This window comes from Euwallacea similis, chromosome 6 (genome assembly GCF_039881205.1).
Source record: "Euwallacea similis isolate ESF13 chromosome 6, ESF131.1, whole genome shotgun sequence".
Taxonomy (NCBI): Eukaryota; Metazoa; Arthropoda; class Insecta; order Coleoptera; family Curculionidae; genus Euwallacea; species Euwallacea similis.
Genome location: NC_089614.1, coordinates 5,591,325 through 5,612,271, shown reverse-complemented (window position 1 = coordinate 5,612,271; position 20,947 = coordinate 5,591,325). Strand labels below are relative to the sequence as shown.

At 35.8% G+C, this 20,947-nt stretch overlaps 1 protein-coding gene across 13 annotated transcripts in view; it reads left to right on the top strand.

The window, feature by feature from the left end:
- LOC136409743 (agrin-like) overlaps positions 1 to 20,947 on the top strand; it is a 185,450-nt gene that overhangs the window by 145,880 nt on the left and 18,623 nt on the right. For 11 of the 13 annotated variants that reach the window (XM_066391457.1, XM_066391456.1, XM_066391454.1 and 8 more), the window contains 12 exons: positions 231 to 659; positions 1,302 to 1,402; positions 2,375 to 2,492; positions 2,662 to 2,889; positions 8,648 to 8,974; positions 9,804 to 9,956; positions 11,532 to 11,795; positions 12,023 to 12,169; positions 12,242 to 12,372; positions 12,804 to 12,912; positions 13,690 to 13,869; positions 14,135 to 14,311. In XM_066391457.1, coding sequence (XP_066247554.1) covers positions 231 to 659; positions 1,302 to 1,402; positions 2,375 to 2,492; positions 2,662 to 2,889; positions 8,648 to 8,974; positions 9,804 to 9,956; positions 11,532 to 11,795; positions 12,023 to 12,169; positions 12,242 to 12,372; positions 12,804 to 12,912; positions 13,690 to 13,869; positions 14,135 to 14,311 — 2,364 coding nt within the window. The remainder of the gene's footprint in view (positions 1 to 230; positions 660 to 1,301; positions 1,403 to 2,374; positions 2,493 to 2,661; positions 2,890 to 8,647; positions 8,975 to 9,803; positions 9,957 to 11,531; positions 11,796 to 12,022; positions 12,170 to 12,241; positions 12,373 to 12,803; positions 12,913 to 13,689; positions 13,870 to 14,134; positions 14,312 to 20,947) is intronic. The other 2 variants (XM_066391453.1, XM_066391459.1) reach the window with 2 other exon arrangements.

Sequence of the window (20,947 nt, the reverse complement as noted above, 5' to 3'; positions counted from 1 at the left end):
TTCCGCTGCCTATCTGGAACAAAGTCGGGCTGGTCCAGAAACCCTAGATTAGTTCCTAATTCTCATTTATTTTAAAACCGATAGTATTATTGCCAGAGTTAATTCGCTATACTTTTTGAAAAGCAAATAATATTTCCTCTTGTGGAAGCATTTCTCGTAAAATATGGCTTTAACCTACATCCGAGAGAACATAAATAACTGGAGGTCGATTATCAAAAGACATTTTATAGGTGTAAACCCATGCACGAGTGCTCGATGTACGGCGGGTCAAGAATGTTCAATAAATAAATCGGGCATAGCGGAATGTGTGTGCCCACCAGAATGTGAACCGACTATGCGACCAGTCTGTTCGAAGGATGGCCGAACATTTTCATCTGAATGTGAATTAAAAAGGACCGCCTGCTTATCTCGCACAACAATCGAAATAGCATATACAGGGGTATGTGGCGAAAAAGGGCCCTGTAGCGAACACGAGTGCCAGTTCGGTGCAACTTGCGTCGAAAAGTCGGGCTCCGCACATTGCGAGTGCCCCGTGTGCTCCTCCGAATTCGACCCTGTATGTGGCTCAGATGGCATTTCATATGGAAACGACTGTAAGCTTAGGCTGGAAGCCTGCAAACACAGGAGGGATATAACGATCTTATATGGTGGACCTTGTAGTAAGTTTTTATAGGGTTGTGATAAAGTTTCTGGGTCGGAATTAATGTTGCTAGAGGTAATCCGTGAAAGTAGGCATATGACTCGGTTTTTATTGTTATAGCTTGGTGTTAATTTAGTTTATCTCCTAGTTTTAATTAATGTCTTAAAACTAGTTTACGTGCTTAAAAAGCGGGCACATAACTCATCGAAACATGATACACACTTATTTTTTTATTTTCCACATTTTGCAATTTATTTTTGTGTTTGTTCATAAAGCAAAGCAAATGTGTTGTGTCTTCAAAATTCCCTAGGGCTTTGACTTAAAACCTTTAAAACTGTCTTACAACAAACTTCCCTAATGGTTTACATAGCATAATTTTCAACACACATTCTCCAGGCATGCCTCTAGCGAAAACGTGAAAACTAGCAATATTTTCCAAGATTAATTCTAACTTTCTAGTAAGATCATATTGTTGGCAACTATTTTATATATAGCATTATTATGAGAATTTTGTTGTTTTGTGACTTAAAGCTCGACTTGAGCTGACACGTTAAACATTCAGCAGCTTATATGAAATCTCTCATTTGAAGAGGGTCCAGACAGCTGCAAGCTGTTTATATTGCAATTTAGTATAATAAACCGTTTTTTCGCAAATTCACAGATGGTTGCGAAAACAAGAAGTGCGAATTCTATGCAGTTTGCGAGAGCGACGGGGTTGCAGAAGGGCGCTGTGTTTGTCCGCAAACATGCACCGACAATAAGGTAGGGCTTTTTGGCAGAATTTAGTTCCTCAATTTCACTTTAAACTATCGTTGCAAAACCATTTAAGTTTAGTGTGCATTTGTTTATGTATTTAAGGGATGTCGCTATTGGAATTTAGTATTAGGGGAATGGCAAATAAAGGAAAGCTGAAAATTAAAGACAAGTTTAGGTGAATGGTCGAGCCAGATGGCATATTATTTCAATGAAAATATACACATAAAGAGTGGCTGAGGAACAATAGTAGAAATGAGTATAGCTTATTAGTGGATAAGAGAATAGAGCGATTTAGCTAAATTTGCCTTACCCAAAATTTGCTTGTTTTCGTTGTACAGGGCGTCAAACTATTTTTTTATTAGGAATAAATCACACGGTTTTTGATATATAGATTCTTGTGCTCAGAAATAATTTCATGGCGTACTAAAAATGGTAAATGTTCATTTTTAAACCATCGATTTTTATGCTGCATATTATAACTGATGAAATTCCAACTCCTCATTTTTTCTTACGCTTTAACCAGCATCTTTAAGAATTTTAAGCATTTTAATCTTGTATGTCATTATTATAATAAAGTTGCATTAATAACAAGAAAATTCTCCTCAAAGAGTAGTAAAATGAGCGTGGTTCTAGGTCAACTCCTTTTATTATAGGCATAAGCACCTGAAAATTTACTACAGGAAAGCGAAGAAACGTGACCGCTGAGATCACACCTATTAACGTTGGTTCCTACTTTTCATAAATCACAATTTTCTTATCTGCCTTTAAGTAAAACGTATGAATAAATCGTTAGGGAATCGAGTCGGTAAAATCTAAAACCGGCTGGGAATCGCACTAATGAAAAGAATCTTATTTAAATGTAACTATGTATATTTGGGTCACGTAGGGATTTATTGAAATGCCGTGTTTATATTCCGAGCTTGTTCTCATAATTCCGGCCAGTGCATAGATGATAGTTAAATACATTTGTTCCCTTAGCTTAACAAGGGCCCGGTCTGCGGAACAGATGGAGTCACTTACGCAAACGAATGCGAGCTCAGGAAAAGCTCCTGCAGTACAAAACAACACATTCAGGCTGCTTATAAAGGAAACTGTGGTAAGACATAATTCGAATTACCTAATTATATTCGTAGAACTTGTGTGTGGGTATTTGGAGGGCAAATAACACGGTTAAATTAACCGTACTATAGCTACATGGGCAAATAAAATTTTTAGAAACGCTTTAGGTGCAATAGTAGTGTTGACACACCAAACAATGATTTCAGATTTATGCGAGAACGTAGAGTGTAAATATGGGGCCCGTTGCGAAGCAGGGGAATGTGTGTGCCCAACGAATTGCGATGGTTCCGGCGACGAGCCTGTTTGTGCATCAAACATGCGGACGTATCCAAACGAATGCGAAATGCAAAAAGTCATGTGTCAAGATTCGAATTCGGAGCCTTTGAGTGTCGTTTTCTACGGAGATTGCCGGGAACGCTTCCCTGCAGGCACCAGTAAGTCTCCTTCATATCCAAATTTACTAATACATCTGGTTGACGCCTAAAGTTCATACAAAACTTAATTCGTTGCATGTCACCGACACGCAAATCAGCGCTCTTACTGAATTGGCGGAAACGAAAAATGTTGAAAATTTTCAGAAGCAACTCAATGTCTAAGTTGAGGTTATACAGGGCGTTAATTAGATAAAAATATAGATATAAAAGACAAATATTAAAGAGTGAATTTTTGAAGAATTTTCAGGCAAAAAGCAGATATGTTAACATCGGTCCGTATCGGCTAGGTTCTCGAGATGTAAGACATTCAAATTAAAATTTTAATTTAATTTTGCGATTACATTTTTTGAGATAAAACACGCGGCTTTCTACCGAAATTTTTCATAGCGGGAAAGTTGACGATGGGAAACTCAAATATTTACTCAGTTTTTCTTTACTGATAGAGGGCGCCGCACACTGTAAGTTTTAGCTGAATTTAAATAACCATAATTCAATGTATCTCATTTTTCGAGTAAAAAGACTTATTTTCAGTTAAGTTTTATCGATAAAAGTACTCTTCGTACCACTAAAGCCTTTTTAGATTTACCACACTTGATTTACCCACACTCTTGAACCTTCAAAATGTTGCTTCACTATTCTTTCCCGTATCCTGTAAAAGATTTCAATGTGTTCTATCAATGTGTAAAGTCTTCAGTATCATCACTTTTAATGTAAATTTTAATGAATACAATTTAAAAACTAAATTAGTCAGGTGCTCATCTCTATAACGATCTTTTTCATTAGCGGGACACATCTTAAATATAAATAATAAAATATAGTTTGTATACTAACCCATAGCAGGCCCATCATAGTTATACTATCTTCCCTCACATGTTACTTACGTATTGACCGGGATAAAAATTTATGGCTACCGACATAATTTGGAAACATTTCCGACATTACTGGTTATTTTGTGAAAAAAAACCTTAATTAATTTCTCTAGTTTTATATTAGTTTATCACTGATCTTCAGTACTTTTATCGATATTTCCGATAATTTATGAAAAGCAAAGCACTTAGCCGTGGTTTTAAAGCAGTTTAAGTGGCGCTGCTCAAGTCAAGACTCCGTGTTTAATAAGATTATTTAGAAAAACTAGACGAATAACTCAGATCTTGAAATTAATTAGGTTTGAGATATGCAGCAAGTACATAAAACTTGAAAGTACGAAGTCAGAAAGTGATATCAACTCATACAGCTTGTGGAAAGGTTGAACTTAGCGAGATTTGAGTTCGAAAAAGGCACAAGTGGTTGCATGGCACAGGACAAGTCGACCTAACTAATAATTTAACTGCGTATTATTTATTTCCTTCAAAGACCCTGTAACATTAGAGTTTCGTGTTAGAGGTGAGACGATTTAACTAATTAGGGTGCTCTTCACGTTTTTTATGGTTAAACGTATTTTTACTGCGTCCTGGCAAAAAACGGGCTTGAAGATTGCACTTTTAAAGATAACACACTATACTTTGTTACTTACCTGCAAAGCGGCAATGTGCAGGAAAACCATGCATGAAGAGCAAACCTTGGAAAACCATGCACATCTTTCCATGCCAGCAAAATAATAAAATTTATTCATAGCGGATTTTAAGAAACTGACAGTGATCGTAGAAACCTGAACTTTATGTGTATTTTTAAGAAATTTTTAATGCGAATTTTTAAGTAATAAATTATGGGTTGTGTTTAAAATGGTCCAATTTACCAACGCAAATATGACAGACATGAATATTGCCCACGAAATGGCTCACGGTAATGCTCGAGTTGCAAAACGAATGTATCAAACGGGATTTCCCCATCGAGTTTCTCCAAAATTTTATTAATTCTCACGCAAGACTTTGAGACACTGGCTCAAAAGAACAACGCATATCCCAAAAATGCCTGCAAGAGTCCGAACAGTAAAGACTGAAACAACTGTAATAAATAAAATCGAAAAGGACAAGCAAAGTGGTACACGAAAAATTGCTAGTGAAATAAATATTACAGATGTAAGTGTGTGGCAAATTTTAAAATCTCAACAACTTTATCGTTATAATATGCAAAGTCTGCGAGCTCTATTAGCTAGGAATTTTCCTCTGAAAGTAAATTTTTGCACTTGGTTACCTACGTAATTAGCAACAACACCGACTTTTATGAGTAGTATATTTTTCACACGCGAACATTCGTCGTCTCTTAACGCTCTAACTAATTCTCACAATAACCATATTTCGGCTGCAAAGAATCCACATACTTTCATAAAAAATCATCAGCTCAAGTACAATTCTCTCTCAGCCTTTACATGCGAATTATCAGTGGTTATATTATTGGACTTTGCTGATTTCCACAACATCACGGAAGATTTTTGGCATACGGTCTTCCTGAGCATTGGGACGATGCTGAATTAAAGACCAAACAAAGTATGTGGTTCGTACACGATGGTGGACCACCACGATTTAGTTTAATTGAGCGTCAATTTCTGGACAACTTCCCTGACCGTTCGATCGGAAGAGCAAGGCCACATGCATGGCTTCCCGGATCACCCGATTTGAATTCTTTAAATTATTTTTTGTGGAGTTACTGCAGTCGCTAGTTTAGAAAGCAGCAGCTCAAAATGGAGATAACGTAATACACAGGACGTTTACGCCGGATGCCATTAGTAGACATACGCCAGGTGTATTCGAAACTGAGGCTTATTGGGGAGGAGGGTTTATTGTAAATATTATTAGTTTGTTATTAATAATGCTATTTAATTTTGTTATTTGGCTAGGCCAGTCGTTCGATAGTTGTTGTTTTGATGGTAAAAACTCGAACTTCAAACTCGCTTTTATTTTATAACAGCTGCTTTTAACGAAAAGTACCGAAGAGTACCTTTTATCGGTAAAAATGAATGGAGAATGATTTTTTATTCAAAAATGACGTGCAGTGAGCTAGAAGAAAGTGATGATTATTTAAAATCAAATATATCACAGTATGCGGCGCCTACTCTCGAAGAATCAAACACTGAGTAAATAATAATAATGATGATAATAATAATAAACACCGACAATCTAAAAAAATTTTAATTCTGGTCGAGAATAGAATTTAAGGAGCTTGCTTCTCAAATAAATGTCTATTTTTAAAGATTTTTAAAGAAGGAAACTAGGCACTCCTAAATAAATATTTTTCTGCAAGGTTCTCTGAATTCTAAGTTTAATATAATTCTTAACGTTCTTTTCAGACAAATAAAAACTTTTAGTGCATACTTACTACTTCCATACATAACAATCCCAAATCTAATGATATTTTCGAAACTTGCATAATAAATTATTTTCCTAACATGAAACTGAATATATTCGCAAATTACTCTCATTGTGTAACATATCGAGTTTAGCCTACTTACTACGTTCTGTACGTGATACTCCCCCGACATACATATATAACTATCGATTATCATTTCTAAACAATTTAGTTTTTCTTGTATTGGAACTTTTGCTGTTTGTAGTTCTATATTAGTTACCTCCCTCAATAAGAAACTTTTTAATGAGTTTAAGAGTGCGATTTTGATCTTTGATTCGTTTAATGCTAACCAATTTTCTCTAAACAAAATGCTATTATCAGGCATAACTTTTTTAATGCCTTGCTTAATTTAATTTTTATTTTTTCTTGCTATTTCAATATCACTGTCATTAGAGCGAATTCACCATTTGGCGTGTGTCGTTATTGCGTTTAAGTTAAATCAAATTGTCACTATAAAAAATAAACGTCACTGGATCCTCGGTACTATCCTGTAGTATTTCCATTTTGTCATTTTTTTATTCCGATGGTACTCTGCTTCCACCCTCTTCCAGAGCAACGACCCGTTTTCTTGCAGACAACTATGACTTGAGTTCAGTTGGGTGGTTGAGTTAAGTCGAAATTCATTGTGTCATAAATCTTGCTTAAGTTAAAAAAAAATCCTCTGTACTGCTCTCTCGCATTGTTTCCAAAATACTCGCAGTGAATTTAAAAATTGCCGTATTTATAGATCTGCCCAGTTTATACCCCTGTTGATTTTTTACAGCATATCATGTTTCGTAATAAAGCTAAGGATACGGTTGCACGTAAATTTTTCAATTCTTGTAAAAAGTACAGATAGCAGACTCGTCGGTCGAGAGTTCCCCATTGCTTTGTAGTCACCTTTTTTAACACAAGAAGGGCAAATGCCTTTTTGAACCTGCCAGGAAGTATCCCAAATGTAATAGCGTTATTTAATACTATCAGAAAACCCCATATTTGATTTATCACAGATTTGTCGTCAGGACCGGTAATTGATTTATTTTTAAATTGATGTAAAATTTGTAGAATTTCTTGTCTGCCCGACAGCTCCAAACTAATATTGGCAACACTAAATCCCATGTCACTCTCAAACGGTATTACTTGTAGCTCCGACACTCATTTTGAAGCAACACTGACGAAATACTCATTAAAGTTATTAGCTGCAGCATATTTACAACCGTCGGTTTTTGTATCGAGTTTGATCAGATCAATATTTGATTTTCCCATCAGCAACTTCCCCGGTATGCAAAATTTCGTCCGAATGCCACGTTATTGCGGCATTTGGACGGTTATTGAAAATATAATCAAAAGATAAAATTAAAATTTTAATTTGAATACCTTGCATCTCGCGAACTTGACCGTGCTGGATTTCATTGCACGTTTAATCGTGTATATGCATAGAGACTCAAATTGGTCCTAGACATATGGGCACATTGGAAGTTATAAGAGCTAGAAAAATGGTGAAATAGAAAGAGTTAAAGGGACTTTAAATGTCACTTCGATGTTGTTTTCAAAATGTTTTTAGGTTTTTCCGTTTTTGAGTTGCTTCCGAGAAATCATAAGCGTTTTTCAAAAAGTACTGGAATTTTCCGAATTTAAAATATTCTTCAAATATCTATAACGGTTGGTAGAGCAGTTTCTTGCAAATCATCCAACTATGAATTTAATTTTTGATTGCGACGTTTTTGTTCTAAGAAATCTACATCAACTTGTTTTTTTTGTCGATCTGATAATGCTGAAATGTGATAATGCTGAAATGAATGTTCAAACCTTTCTAAATTCTTATCTCCCTTACAAGTTCCTCGAATAATCTTTTCTTTAACTGTGACCTCTCAGTACATAGATTTTTAATTTAAACAGATCGTATGTCGGTCTATCTAACATAAACCAAGTTATTGATTTTGGGATATCTGTGGTAAGTGCAGTTTCGCGAAAGGACATTTCGTAATTTGGAGTAAATGATAACGCTAAATGCTCTTCTTGTTCTTCGTTACATTGTTTCTTCCGGCTTGTTATTTAGCTGCACTCTCTTTCGCCGCAACTCGGGAAAAAATTTCCCCATGCGGGACATCCTTATCCTGGGCACTCTGTATATGTGTCGCTATTTTTCTAACACGCGTTTTTGAATTAAAAAAAAAAAACTAACAAAATTGTTGTGACCGATAACCGATGTAACGGCACGCGATTTTGTAACTTGATATTTTAACGACATGCAATGGATTTTGTTTCGTACGGCCCATATGCACCCATTAGTTGAAACCGCCTATCACTTTTTAAATTATCGATGGTTCTAATCCCGCCGGAAAACGAGATTTGCTCGCATAAATGATTTAGGATTAGGGTGAAATCGGCTGTTTCAGCAAAGCTAATGAAACGAAAGTGCATTTCACTTGGGACGCATAATCGCCTTAGTTTAGTTAACTTCACGCTATTAACTTCTAATGGTGCCCTGTAGCAACGCTTGGCTCATTGACGAACGCTCCACCAACTGAACCGGTCACAGGGCAAACGGACAACTTCATTTTGAATACAAGCTCCAATGCAAGGGAGGCTTGCAGGGATATTCACTGCGATTTTGAGGCCACATGCGAATTAGGACCAGACAATTTTCCACGTTGCACCTGCAAATTCGACTGCGTCAGTGCGGCCCTGGCGAATCCAGTCTCCACTAAACCAGTTTGCGCTTCCGACTTAAGAATTTATCCCTCCATATGTGCGATGAAAATGGAGGCCTGTCAAAGACAAGAAGAGCTGCGACTCAGACCGCTAGAGCTTTGCCAAGGTTTGATTAACTAAGTACTCGGCACTTCTATCTATCTTCGCGTTTCGATTAAGTTTCGCTCGATCTTAAGAGGTTTGCCTAAAGTAGACTTCACTAATGGTTTACCGCGTTTTAGGACACTTTACACGTGAAATTAGTCCTTATTATGTTTGTTCCCCCTCTGATCACTTGAAATTACTGGAACGCAACCAACGACCGCCTTCATCTCAGGTTTCTATGCCAAATATTGTCCCGAAGCGACTAAATTAATTATTCTGAAACGTTTCGATACAAGATAAACGTTTAGAGTAGCTTCAGTATCAATTTCTGGAATTGGATTAGGCATTCAGCAGCGTTGACGTCTTTACGACGAAGCTTCTCTAAAAAGGAAAGCTAATAAGTAGTTCTCTGCGTTCTTTAATTCCTTTTTCTAATGTAATCCGATTCGTTCTCGAACTGATCTCAAGTGATCGGGGATTTATCAAATAAACACATTTCGCTTAACTGCTTTAGTGAAGGCTGCTAGGGCACAGCAAATAAATGGCCTCGGCTTTCCTTTTCATTCACTTAGGATAGATCTTACCGAATGATTAAAATTTCTCTTTTTGCACTGTTCAAAATACGCCTCATTATCAAATTAAAACTTTCCCGAAAACGAAGTGATTTCTCCGATCTCACCAAAATTGAATAACTGCCTTAGACTGTCGGCCAGGATTTATGCTCCCCACCTTCGAAATTAAATTAAAACTAATGAAGCTGCCGCGTTTAAGGTTATTATATGGAACTAGTGGAAGATCGGGAGCATAAATCCACTTGCCCTTTTTTTGTCCCATCTGTAGTGTTTTAATAGGGATGGAAGTGAAACCCTGTAAGGGTGAAAAACCCGTAACGGATCCTGCAACGGGGCGGGAATTGGATTGTGGTAACGGCCCTTTCCGGCAAGACTGTCCTTCTGGCACTTATTGCCACCAGACGACCCGTTTTTCGAGGTGCTGTCGCAAAGGTAAATTGAGAAGTTTCCTTTTAATTATTTCATTAAAGCAAATAATACCGCCTCCAATTCCTTCATTAATATAGCATTTGTACGGGGAAATTGGATTTCCCACGGAATATATATTGTCGAATTGCTCAACTTCGCTTCATCGATCAGTGAAATGTTTACCGTAAATCTACAACTAAATCGTTTTTTCTTTCTCTCATCAAAATTACAATGTTGCAGTTCATATGTAAATCTTCTCATATATATTCATATGTAGATCGTCTAAAATGTTGAATGGCTACGACTTTTTCAGCGTCAAGTTTATCCATCTTATTGAACTCTCGGTGGTTGACTTTAGTGTGCCAGCAACCCTTATTTTTCCACTATTTTGCCCTTTCTCTATTGTTCTCTTCTACAAGCCTATGGGTGTTTTAACATGTTAATATATGATAGGAACAGTAATCCAAAGAAATCGATTTTTTATGGAAGCATGTCCACAATTTCTGTTTTTGAAAGCGTGCATTTTGAGTGGGCAAAATCAATCAAGCAAGTTTATTTCGAACAAAAGCTCAGGAAAGAGATTTGGTAATGATTTATTCTCTCAATTTTCTTTCCATTCATCTAAACTTCGCCGGACTTTCCAGTCTTCATCTCTATTTTGAAAGAACTCTTGGTCTAATGTTGTTTATTTTGAATCAGTTTTTTGAGGCAGGTGCTTCCATATACTCGTTAAAATGTATTATAGTAGCTCCAGTGATTCATTTTTCAAGGGTTCAAGAAATGCAGGATCTAAAATTCTGTTTTCGAGCATGTTTCCGCCATGTATTCGGAGGGATTTCTAGTATAAATCAGATTTAATTCATTCGTACTCGAAGCCTTATATTTTAATGAAATTTATCGAAGAAATTACTAAGACGTTCTTATTTGGTTTCATCTTTCTTTAATGGAATTTAAATCATTCATTCTTAATCAGATTTCTTCGTTTGTCAGTCATGGTGTTAGTATTGCGAAAAATTTATTTTTTTAAAATGTGAACTATAATGTATAAGAGTGCTTGTTGAGACGTAAATCCATTAAAGCTTTCGTGCTTATTTAGCCCTCCGCGACACGAATTGATGTGGTTCCAGCAAGTACCGAATCTTATTACAGTAACTTATAATAGTTTTGAAAGTTAGTCGAAATAACTCTTAAAACATGCTAATTATTAACAAAGAAAATACCTCGGTAGGAAAATGCCTGCTCTAGTCCAAGGAATTGCCTCTAAGGGCTTGTTTTAATTAGTTGATACTACAAAGAATCGCCTGTTTGGAAATATTAATAATTTGAGATGCCGCCGACAAGCTAGTGTCTTGGAAAAGTTTCCAAGTTTTTATTAAAACATCTCGAGAGTCAGGTTTAAAGCTACGTTTAATATCAAAAGTTTTTTTATATAAAATTTCGGTCGTAATATCCAGCGCTAACAAAGTGGGAATGTTTTACTCGTCGGACAAACTTTAATTTTAAAATCGGAAAAATTCGTTCGGGCTTTAAAAGTTTTTATCACGGATCAAAGCCGTCTCATATCAAATCAATTTTTAATGCAAACATGACTTTTTTTAGATAAAAATTTCACAGAAATGAAGAGCTGTGAGGATAGTTGGTTCGGTTGTTGCCCCGATGGTAAAACCCCTGCGGAAGGACAAAATTTCGCAGGATGCCCATTGTCGTGTGGTTGTAACCGACTGGGGTCCTATTCTGAATACTGCGACGTAAAAACTAATAAATGTAAATGTAGACCTGGAGTAGGTGGAGACAAATGCGACCGTTGCGAACCTGGATTTTGGGGTCTGCCGAAAATATCCTCGGGATTTAAAGGATGTTTACGTAAGAGTTTCCTTTGTTTTTATAATTTTACTTCGTAGGTAGAAAACGGCAGCGGAATTTGTCTTGCCAAACGTTCCCGTCGAAAGACATTAGAATATACAGCAAATTGCATTTCTTTTTCTTTCAGTCAATTATTATTGTCCTGTCCCTTCTTTCGACGGGAGCGATTTATTTTACAGTCGTAGGCACAGAAGTTAAATTATAAATGAGAAATTCACTTTTTCTAGCCTGCGGTTGTTCCATGTTCGGATCCGTAAGAGACGACTGCGAACAAATGACCGGAAGATGTGTTTGCAAACCGGGCGTTCAAGGTCAGAAATGTACAGTCTGCACTAACCACAACAAAGTTCTCAGTTCTAATGGATGTGTCTCAGGTAGAAATATCAGAAGAATACGTCATCATCGAAAATGTAACATCTAATTGAATTTCTAATAATATTCTATAGCTGATCTGACGACGACTCCTCCGGCTACGTGCAAAGAATTGATTTGTTACTTTGAGGCGACATGCGTTGAAAGAAGCGGATTCGCTGTATGCGAATGTCATGAACAATGCCCCCAGGACAATGAGGTGCAAGTACGTAACCCGAATATATTATTTAAAAAGTTTTATCAACACCACTTTTTCCAACAACGCTTTACAAACCCTAAGAAACCGGCGATTCCTGCGGAATCCCAATAGTCCTGGGAATGGGAAAAAATGTATTTCCGACGCTGACTAACTTTATTTAGCTTTGTTCAAACTCCCTCTGAATTTGTAATGGCTTCTTAACCAGGGATATTCGAAGCTGACATTAACATAGGAACGAAACGTGAAGGTGAACAACAAAAGCTCTTGTTAGATTTCGCTGCAGTTCTGAACTAGTTTTCACGAAATTGAGGTTGAACGAACAAAAACATTTCCCGAATATTAATATTCATCATCCCTTTCGTTTTATATCTATTAAAATCTACGTATTGGTCGATGACAGGCCCCATGTTTTTTTGCTTAAAGAAGACGTATTTCAGACGGTTTGCGGCAGCGATGGACATACGTACAACTCCCCTTGCGAATTGAACGAGGTGGCATGTCGGCTACAAAAAGACATTGTTGTTCAAGCATTTGGAACCTGTAAGGGTAAGTTCCGAGGAAGAATTTCGTATTTAATTTTATCTTGAATTTGTACAAATTTATACACTTCAGAAACTACACTCAATCCCAAAAAATTGTACAAATGAATTCCAAATTCGACTTTTCACAATTTAAACATGGAGTCGTTAAATATTGTTGTACGCAGTTGTGCATTAACACAAGAGCATTCCACCGATTAGCTATACAAAGAAAATCCGATTGCTTTCGGAGATATCTGAACAAAGCGTAAATTTGCATTTTATTTCTATTAGTTTTTTACCTTAAATTACAGAGAAACATAAAAATGCAGATCACATTCATTTTTTTTTACTGATAACTACCTGAAAGTGTGTTTTTTTAATATACGACGTTTCGATTTTTCAATACCGTCCTCAACGTTTTTTCTAATGCAGAACTTACAATTTTTTTACGTAAAAAATACAGGGTGTCCGTTTCCGAAACTCGACCATGAAGATCTCGGTAACCATAAAAGATACCAGGTCGGTCAAATTGGAGCAAAGTTACGCAACATGGAGTTCAAAAATAAGCCATATTAAAATTTTCCACTCATCAATTCGTATAAATTTCGGAGGTATTTGAAATAAGCTGAGGGAAAAATAAAAATGTTTCTACAAAATTTCAGTTTTCCTTATCTCTTATGGTTACCAACTAGATAAAAGTAGGTATGAAATCATATGCATCAACTCTTTGACCGCAGTGTATATCAACTTGTTGAACTGTGTTTCTAAGCATTTCAAGCACCGAAACCATTAATTTATACAGATGACATGATTCCTGGAACCGATTGGCCTCTACGGCGGTATACTCCTCTTCAATTTACCCAGCCAGATGAGGCAAATTCTCCTCTATCAAAGTCAACAAGGCACCTTTTGGTGCCGGACTCTCGGACCTACTATGGAAGTGCAACCAGACCTTTAAGTTCTGATACCAAAGACACCAGGGGTGAGATTTTCACAAATTCGCTTTAATTCCGCTTGGTTTAACATTGTAACAACTAGTATTGGCTCGTGTAACTACTCAGTTAATATAAAAATTGCCTCAATGCTGGTGTAATGACTACTTGCATTCGCTGTTCCCGAAACTTGCTGCTCTGGTGCTTTGTACGATTTAAGATATAATATACTAACAGTAAACTTGGCGAAACTAACCTCCTAATAAGGAAAATTCGTACAAAACTCCATGGGCTGACTTAAACGAATATTTCTAGATGGAGATATTGCTCTAGCTTATAGACCAACTCCGGCTACGGTCAGGATAACAGCGTTACTAGGAGACTTGTGCTCCAAGAGCTCCGAATGTCTGATATTAAACAGCTATTGTGTGGCGGGGGCTTGCACTTGCTTACCGGATTATTACGCTTCGAACGATAGACAAAATTGTATAGGTAAGACGCCTCTTCACTCTATTCAATTGGGCCGACGTTGGAGGGATCGATGAGTTCGTTTGTCCAAAGTAATACAAGTAAAATACGACCCATTTGGCGGATGAGACCTATAGGTGCTTTTGGCTAAGTGCATTGGCTTACCAGTTCAAGATAAAGAAAAAGGGGGGCTATATTAGGATATAAAAGGTTTGCTCTACTGTGTATCCAATCGTTAGCAATAAATAAAAATATTCACCATATAGGAAAGAGTTTCCAGGGAACAGTTAGCGCTATACATTTTTTTTAAATATTGACGAAGGGTGAGATTATTATGTCGCTAGACGAGGAATAAAAAATTTCATCTTTTAAGTTATTATATTTAATATTCTAGGCCCTTAATCTCCTTCAGTCTGAAATTAAAAATATTCTGCCGTTGGGTTAAAAAAACTCGTGTCCGTCATCACTCTGACATATGCTTACCATCAGAATTTATTTATGCTTAGTGCCTTATTTTCACATCACCGCGAAGTTCTAAATATGTTGTTTTTAACGGTGCTTTTTACTTTTCATTATAACCATACTTTAATATTTTTCTTTGTACGAAGTAGTACACGGCACTTCCTTCTCTTTAAAATTTTAAATAATTGTTTCTCCGTGTGTAATAAATAGAAGCAAAAATAAGCAAGTAAACACCCCTAAGCTAGGTAAATGTACTTTAATTAACACAACATCGACTTTGTTTAATGCTTAAAATGTTGTAGTCGATATTTTAATACCTAGTTTTCGTATGTTTCAAATCCAATTTTTTGTAATTAAGCTTATACGAAGCACAATTTAATATATTTCACCAAATAGTCATCAATATAATCACATAAGTTTAAACATGGAAAAGTGTATTTACATAAATGAAAACTGTCAAAAATGAGGATATTAATAAAATTGATGGGAAATGGCAAAAATTGCCCCAAAAGGGAAACCAAAGTGTAACATTTTTGTTTCTGTGTTATCTCATATAACCTGAAATTATCCCCTATAGAAGATATTTTCTATAATTTGAGTTACCTAATTTTCCTCTTCGGAATTGCACGATTCTTGCTCCTCATCAATGTGAAACTGTTATTTATTGTTGTTCGACATTAATCAATCTTCGATTTATCTCTAATAAAAAAAAAGTCGATAGTTAAAATCCCCAAAAGAATACATGATAATCATGATTTGTGAATAATTTCTTAACGATCTCCTCTTCGGAAATAGGTCAGAACATAATTTTTTAAAAAATGAGAACCTCTCCTAGAATAAAAATCTCTGAAAAAAATCTTTTGACGAATACCTGCTATAATTTTTCAAAAAAAGGTTTTTTTAAGTTTCTGAGGTAGACTCAGAGTCCACGCCAGGAATCCCTACAAAAGAGCGAATTTAGAATTTTGGAATTGAAATATATTTTAGAAGTTTCTTCGAAATAAGTCCCTCTTTATTAGATTCAGACTTCACTCCAGAAGTTTCTCCTAAATGGCAGAATTTTAATGAAGTTTTATTTGTTCGAATAATTCAGGTTCCATCTCACAAAAAGGCCGTCTCACAAAATTATAAACTTTTCCAGCTTTCTATGAAATGCGTCGATAAACGAGTAGGTATTCCAAATTGAATTTGTAAATAGAATCTTTGAAAGTTTTTGATGGATTGTTGGAATTTTTTTTCAATAGATCCATTCATGTTTTCAGCAAATTTTTTCCAAAAAAATTAATTTTACAGTCAGTTTTGACGTACCTGGTTATTTTGAAACATAGATCCATCTGGTTGGTTTTTCCATCAAACATACTGAATTTTGGTAAGCTGAACAAATGTATAAATAAATTCCATTAAGGAAATTGTAGAAAAGTGGAAATTTTCATATTGTAATGGCACACGAGCTATGAAATATGTTACATAACCATATCCGAAAAGCGAGTACAAAAAGAAAGTGCAATACGAGACACACTTTCTGAAAGTGGGAAAATTGAATGTCTTAAGAAAATAGTTGAAACGTGCTTTTCAACATCTTGTAATAGCGTACAAAATTTTATCAAACTATCGGTCTGTTTTATAACTGACACTAATTTATACGTGTTTTCACTTGAATGAAATAAAAGCTGTTCCAATCCAGTTTGGAAAATTCCATTTGAAAATTTATAAATACATTTTTATTTAGTATGATTTTTTAACTTGCTTTTCCAGACACTCATGAACCGTTCCGCCCTTTTCCGACACTTTATCATATGTACTCGTACGCATCCCTGACTCCCTAAAAACTAGCCGTTAATAAAAACTAATCTCTCGTTACTCAATTCTGTCCCTTCATGAATTTAACATCTATATTTTCTTCTCTGATGTTATCTAATTCCCACCTACCATCCATATTTTTTCTTTTATTTGTCACCATTTTCAAATAAAAATAGTATGTAACTTGGGGATGAATGGTCTTAGTTGGTCTTAATCATTTAAAAAATAGTGTTAGATGTCCAGAGTCAAGGCTAATCTAGAACTCAATATGTGAGTGATCACAACTCACGTCGCTCTTCAGGTCCATTCTTCAATACTCTCTTGATTATCCTTTACTCTTACTCTTACTCTTTAGATGTTGGCATGAAAATATGTATTCGAAAAGTAATTTCCCTCGAAGCAGTCTTATGGCCGTTTATAGGTTGTATTATACATATAATATTTGAAACTCCGCAACAACTGAAACTCTCCTGATGTCTCGAGCTCTTCCCACTCGCTCTCTTTGTACTTCTTTTCTATGCACCTCGTGCTGCTACTGGCCTGTATCGAATAGCTATGTAAAACTTTACAATGAAAGAGTTTGCCAACTAACAAACAAATCTAATATTGCAATGAGTTATACAGTGTGGTCCAAATTGGTTCTACATGTATGGGGTTATCATAAAGAGAGACTGAGTCGATAAAATGGAGGAAGTTTTAAAGAATCTTACGAGAAACATATATTTGGTTTAAAAATGGTTTGAGGTTTTAAGGTTTTTTCACATGCCCCCTTTCTCTTCCTTTGGATAATCTGCTGCCATTTTGATAGAACAATTTTACATAGAAACCTTACATGCACAACTTTGAAACTTGGAGTGAGAAAAAAAGGTTAATTTAGTACTGAAAAAACGAGATAATGGTATCTACCAGTACGACGGAGAAAAAGTTTTCTTAAGCAATTTTAGGAAACGCAACATATCACTATGGCATCCACAAGACATGTTGCCATAAAGCGTTCAGAGACAAATGGTATCACATTTTCGTAAAAAATTGCCCTAATAACGCTGCATTTTCGAAATCACCTTATGCTTAGTTTAGAAACTACAGCGCAAAGTTTAAAATGCAGTGTTTCACTTTTTTCCATTTTTCTGAAAACTGTAAAACTTAAAGCAATTTTTAAACCGGATGTGAGTTTCTTATGAAATTATGTAGAACTTTTCTCATTGGCCCGACGCTATATCTCTTACGTTAACCGAGATCCCCCATACATGTAGAACCAATTTGGGACACACTGTAGACTTTCGAGTAATCCGCAAACTTATGCTTTCCCACTTCCTTATTCAGCGACTAACATAAATCCTTACACTAATGATAAAATATAGCGCCCAACAACAATACATAACTGAATTTCTTCGTATGCTCTATATATTTCTTATGTCATAGTTTGGGTTTCGGAGGCACATATTTTATTCAAGATTTGCGCTTTCTTCTTAGAGTTTGATGGATGCGCGCATTTGCGAATATTTTTTCCTGTAGGATAAGAACAGAAAGGGTAACGACGCACAAACCGTATTTGTTTTTCCCTTCTTTAAAATAAAATGACAAATCTTCAGCTGCAAAGTCTGACTTTTTAGCACGGTACTTTCCAATTTTGGAACATTTATCATAATACAGTCAAGCGCTCTTTAGAATCTAGACTGGACAAATCGAATATCGAAATCGGTGACATTTGTCGCAGGGAAATTGTATACATTCCGTTGTTTATTTGGTGGTGATATTAATGCCCTACATGTGTAGGTGTAATTTTACAAAATGAGGCTGATCAATCATTCAGGAGAGGCTCTAAATTGTATATTTACAAGTCACTAATGTATCCATCCAGTTTTGATGTTGTGTTGCACGCGGTGTTGAAAACAATAATAAGTATTAGTGCTACTCTAATTGCATTGCACATTAGCTGAATACACAAAATTTGACCTACTAAATTCTTGAAAAACGATCTGTTTGATTAATACCCATCAAAAGCAATACAGAGATATAAAGTGTTTTATAGTTCAGTGCATTGAATTAACTTATAAATCACGATTTTCGCCCAAAACTAATAAAAATGAAGGCTTTTAGAGGACATTTAATGACCGTGCTTTGAAAACTGCTCTAAACATTTTATGATGCATTAAATTTTCTCACCGCGGCCTTTTGTTTGTAAGGGTAACCTAAGATATATTTAATTATCTTTTGTGTACCCACATAATTACAGCCCCCACATCCTTAAGCCCATTAAATAATGGGAAATTGGCAAATGTAATCGAAACCGCTTAAGGGGGTCTTAAAAAACTTTTACGTTGATAAAATCGATGTTTTCACGCCGTTCCCAGTTCCATCATAAACTCGATTAACTGTCGTAACAGTCAATTAATTGGAATACTTTAAAATTAGAACACGCATACGTTTATTTCTACCTTACACGCGAAGGCACAGTATTCCGTTGAAAACCTTGTCGAATTGAGATTTACAACCCGGATTTCCCCACTCTTAATCCATCATTTTTTGTTTGCGGAATATTACAGCAAAACGTGTACGCTCCCTGAAACTTAATTCAAGGACAGAGTAACTCTTTGTCACTCCAAATAAAAAAAAAAGCCGAAATGATATATCAAATTAACTGAAACGTTAGCAAAAAGTTGAAAATTGTCGAGTCTCTGCCCGATTTTCCTAGTTCAAAGCCTGAAATTTAAATCTAACGTATTATACTATTGTTAAATATTATACTCTGCAACACTTTGAAATCTCACGTGTCGAGTTACTTTGAGTTCAGTCAAATTTAATTCCGACGAGAATGTGTATTTGAGTTCGTAGAGGATTAAAGAGTCGAAAACCTGGTGCATAATGCATACACGTTTTGGAGCTGCTAAGGCTAAAGCAACATGAGAATGTGTCGTAAAAATGTAATCTTCCATGGAAAGGGTTTATTACCTTCGACGTAGGAAAATGTGCCATTACAATAATGGATACATTATTTATTGCAAGCGAAATTCCATTAGTTCTGATTGTTAACAGCGCGAAGGCCTTAAGCAGGACGCAAACGTCTCTATAAAGCGAGGATAGGAAACAGGGGAGCAAATTCTTTCCCAGCAACGCAAAAAGCTTATGAAAAATGGCTCAAGATGATATCGATTCCCTATACAGGAAATAACTGTATCACGTAAATTTATTGTCTTCTTTCCAGTTTGCTCATAATTCTGTTCGATGTGAAAACTCACGTTATGAATTTAATATTCATTTCTCGGAAATATAGGTCATTTCATTAATACGTCGCTTCAGTCCATTAATAACGAAGGTATCGGACGAAATTAAAAATTGTCAATTTATCTTTTCAGGAGGGAAGCCAATCTTGAACGCGATTAGATAGATAAATTGCAGGATGTTCCGATTTAATATGATTTATCAGGAAATTAAACGTTTTCTCCCTAAAGCCGAAATTACAAAATTAGAACAATCCGGCATTCAGTTTCAGTCAGCTCTAACTCTAAATCAGCTTCGGGGCGTAGCTCCGCTGGATAATTTCGTCGAGTATGTTCGCAACACAGGTGTCAAATCGGAAAATAGTTTTTGAAGCCAAATAGAACCAGAGATATAAACTGCTAAACACTTGAAGGACCACTGAATGCTTTTTTCTTTTGCTCGATGGCAAGACTTTATAATAAATGTGGAGCTTTGTCAAGTGGGTAGTACATCATTCTTGCAAAAACGATTCTTATTTCCTTGATAAATGCAGGAAAGTGTCTTGTGGATTCTTCGTTTAATTCGTTTTTGAGTAACGCGTAACGTGGCTGTTCTAATGTAAATTTCACCTAGATTTCAGTAGTTTCAGTAGGTAGGTTTTTTACACGTGAACTTTAAACTTTGAAAGATTTCTCCACATCCTCTTTAGGGATTTGGTAAACATAGACATAGACAAGTCTTAAGGGGTTAACAGTTGATTCCTTGTTTCTCGCTAAATCAAAAAGCTCACGATTTAGGTCTCATAATTCTCTTTACATCCTAGAATTTATCAGCGAGACTTGGTGCAAATATTAAGAATAATATTTCAATTATTTTCGGTGTTTGTAAACCTTATGAATCATAATAGAGTTCGCACTGACAATTTTCAAAACTCCCTCTTAATGTTTCTAAATCTATGGAGGAATTATGATTCAGTATTAATTGCTCTATTGATTTTCGCCCGTGAGAGCTATGCTTTGAATCCATGGTCTCCTTCGGGTCCCTTAATCTTTTTAATGGCCAAAGTCATAAGGTTCATGATCAAAGGATTGATTAATGTACTCTCTAGTAATACCTCTAAGTTCCGTTAAATTTTGTTCTTCTTCTCCCCTCCGTTGGATTTGGCCGCCATGAAAATAGTTCAAGAAATACAAAAGC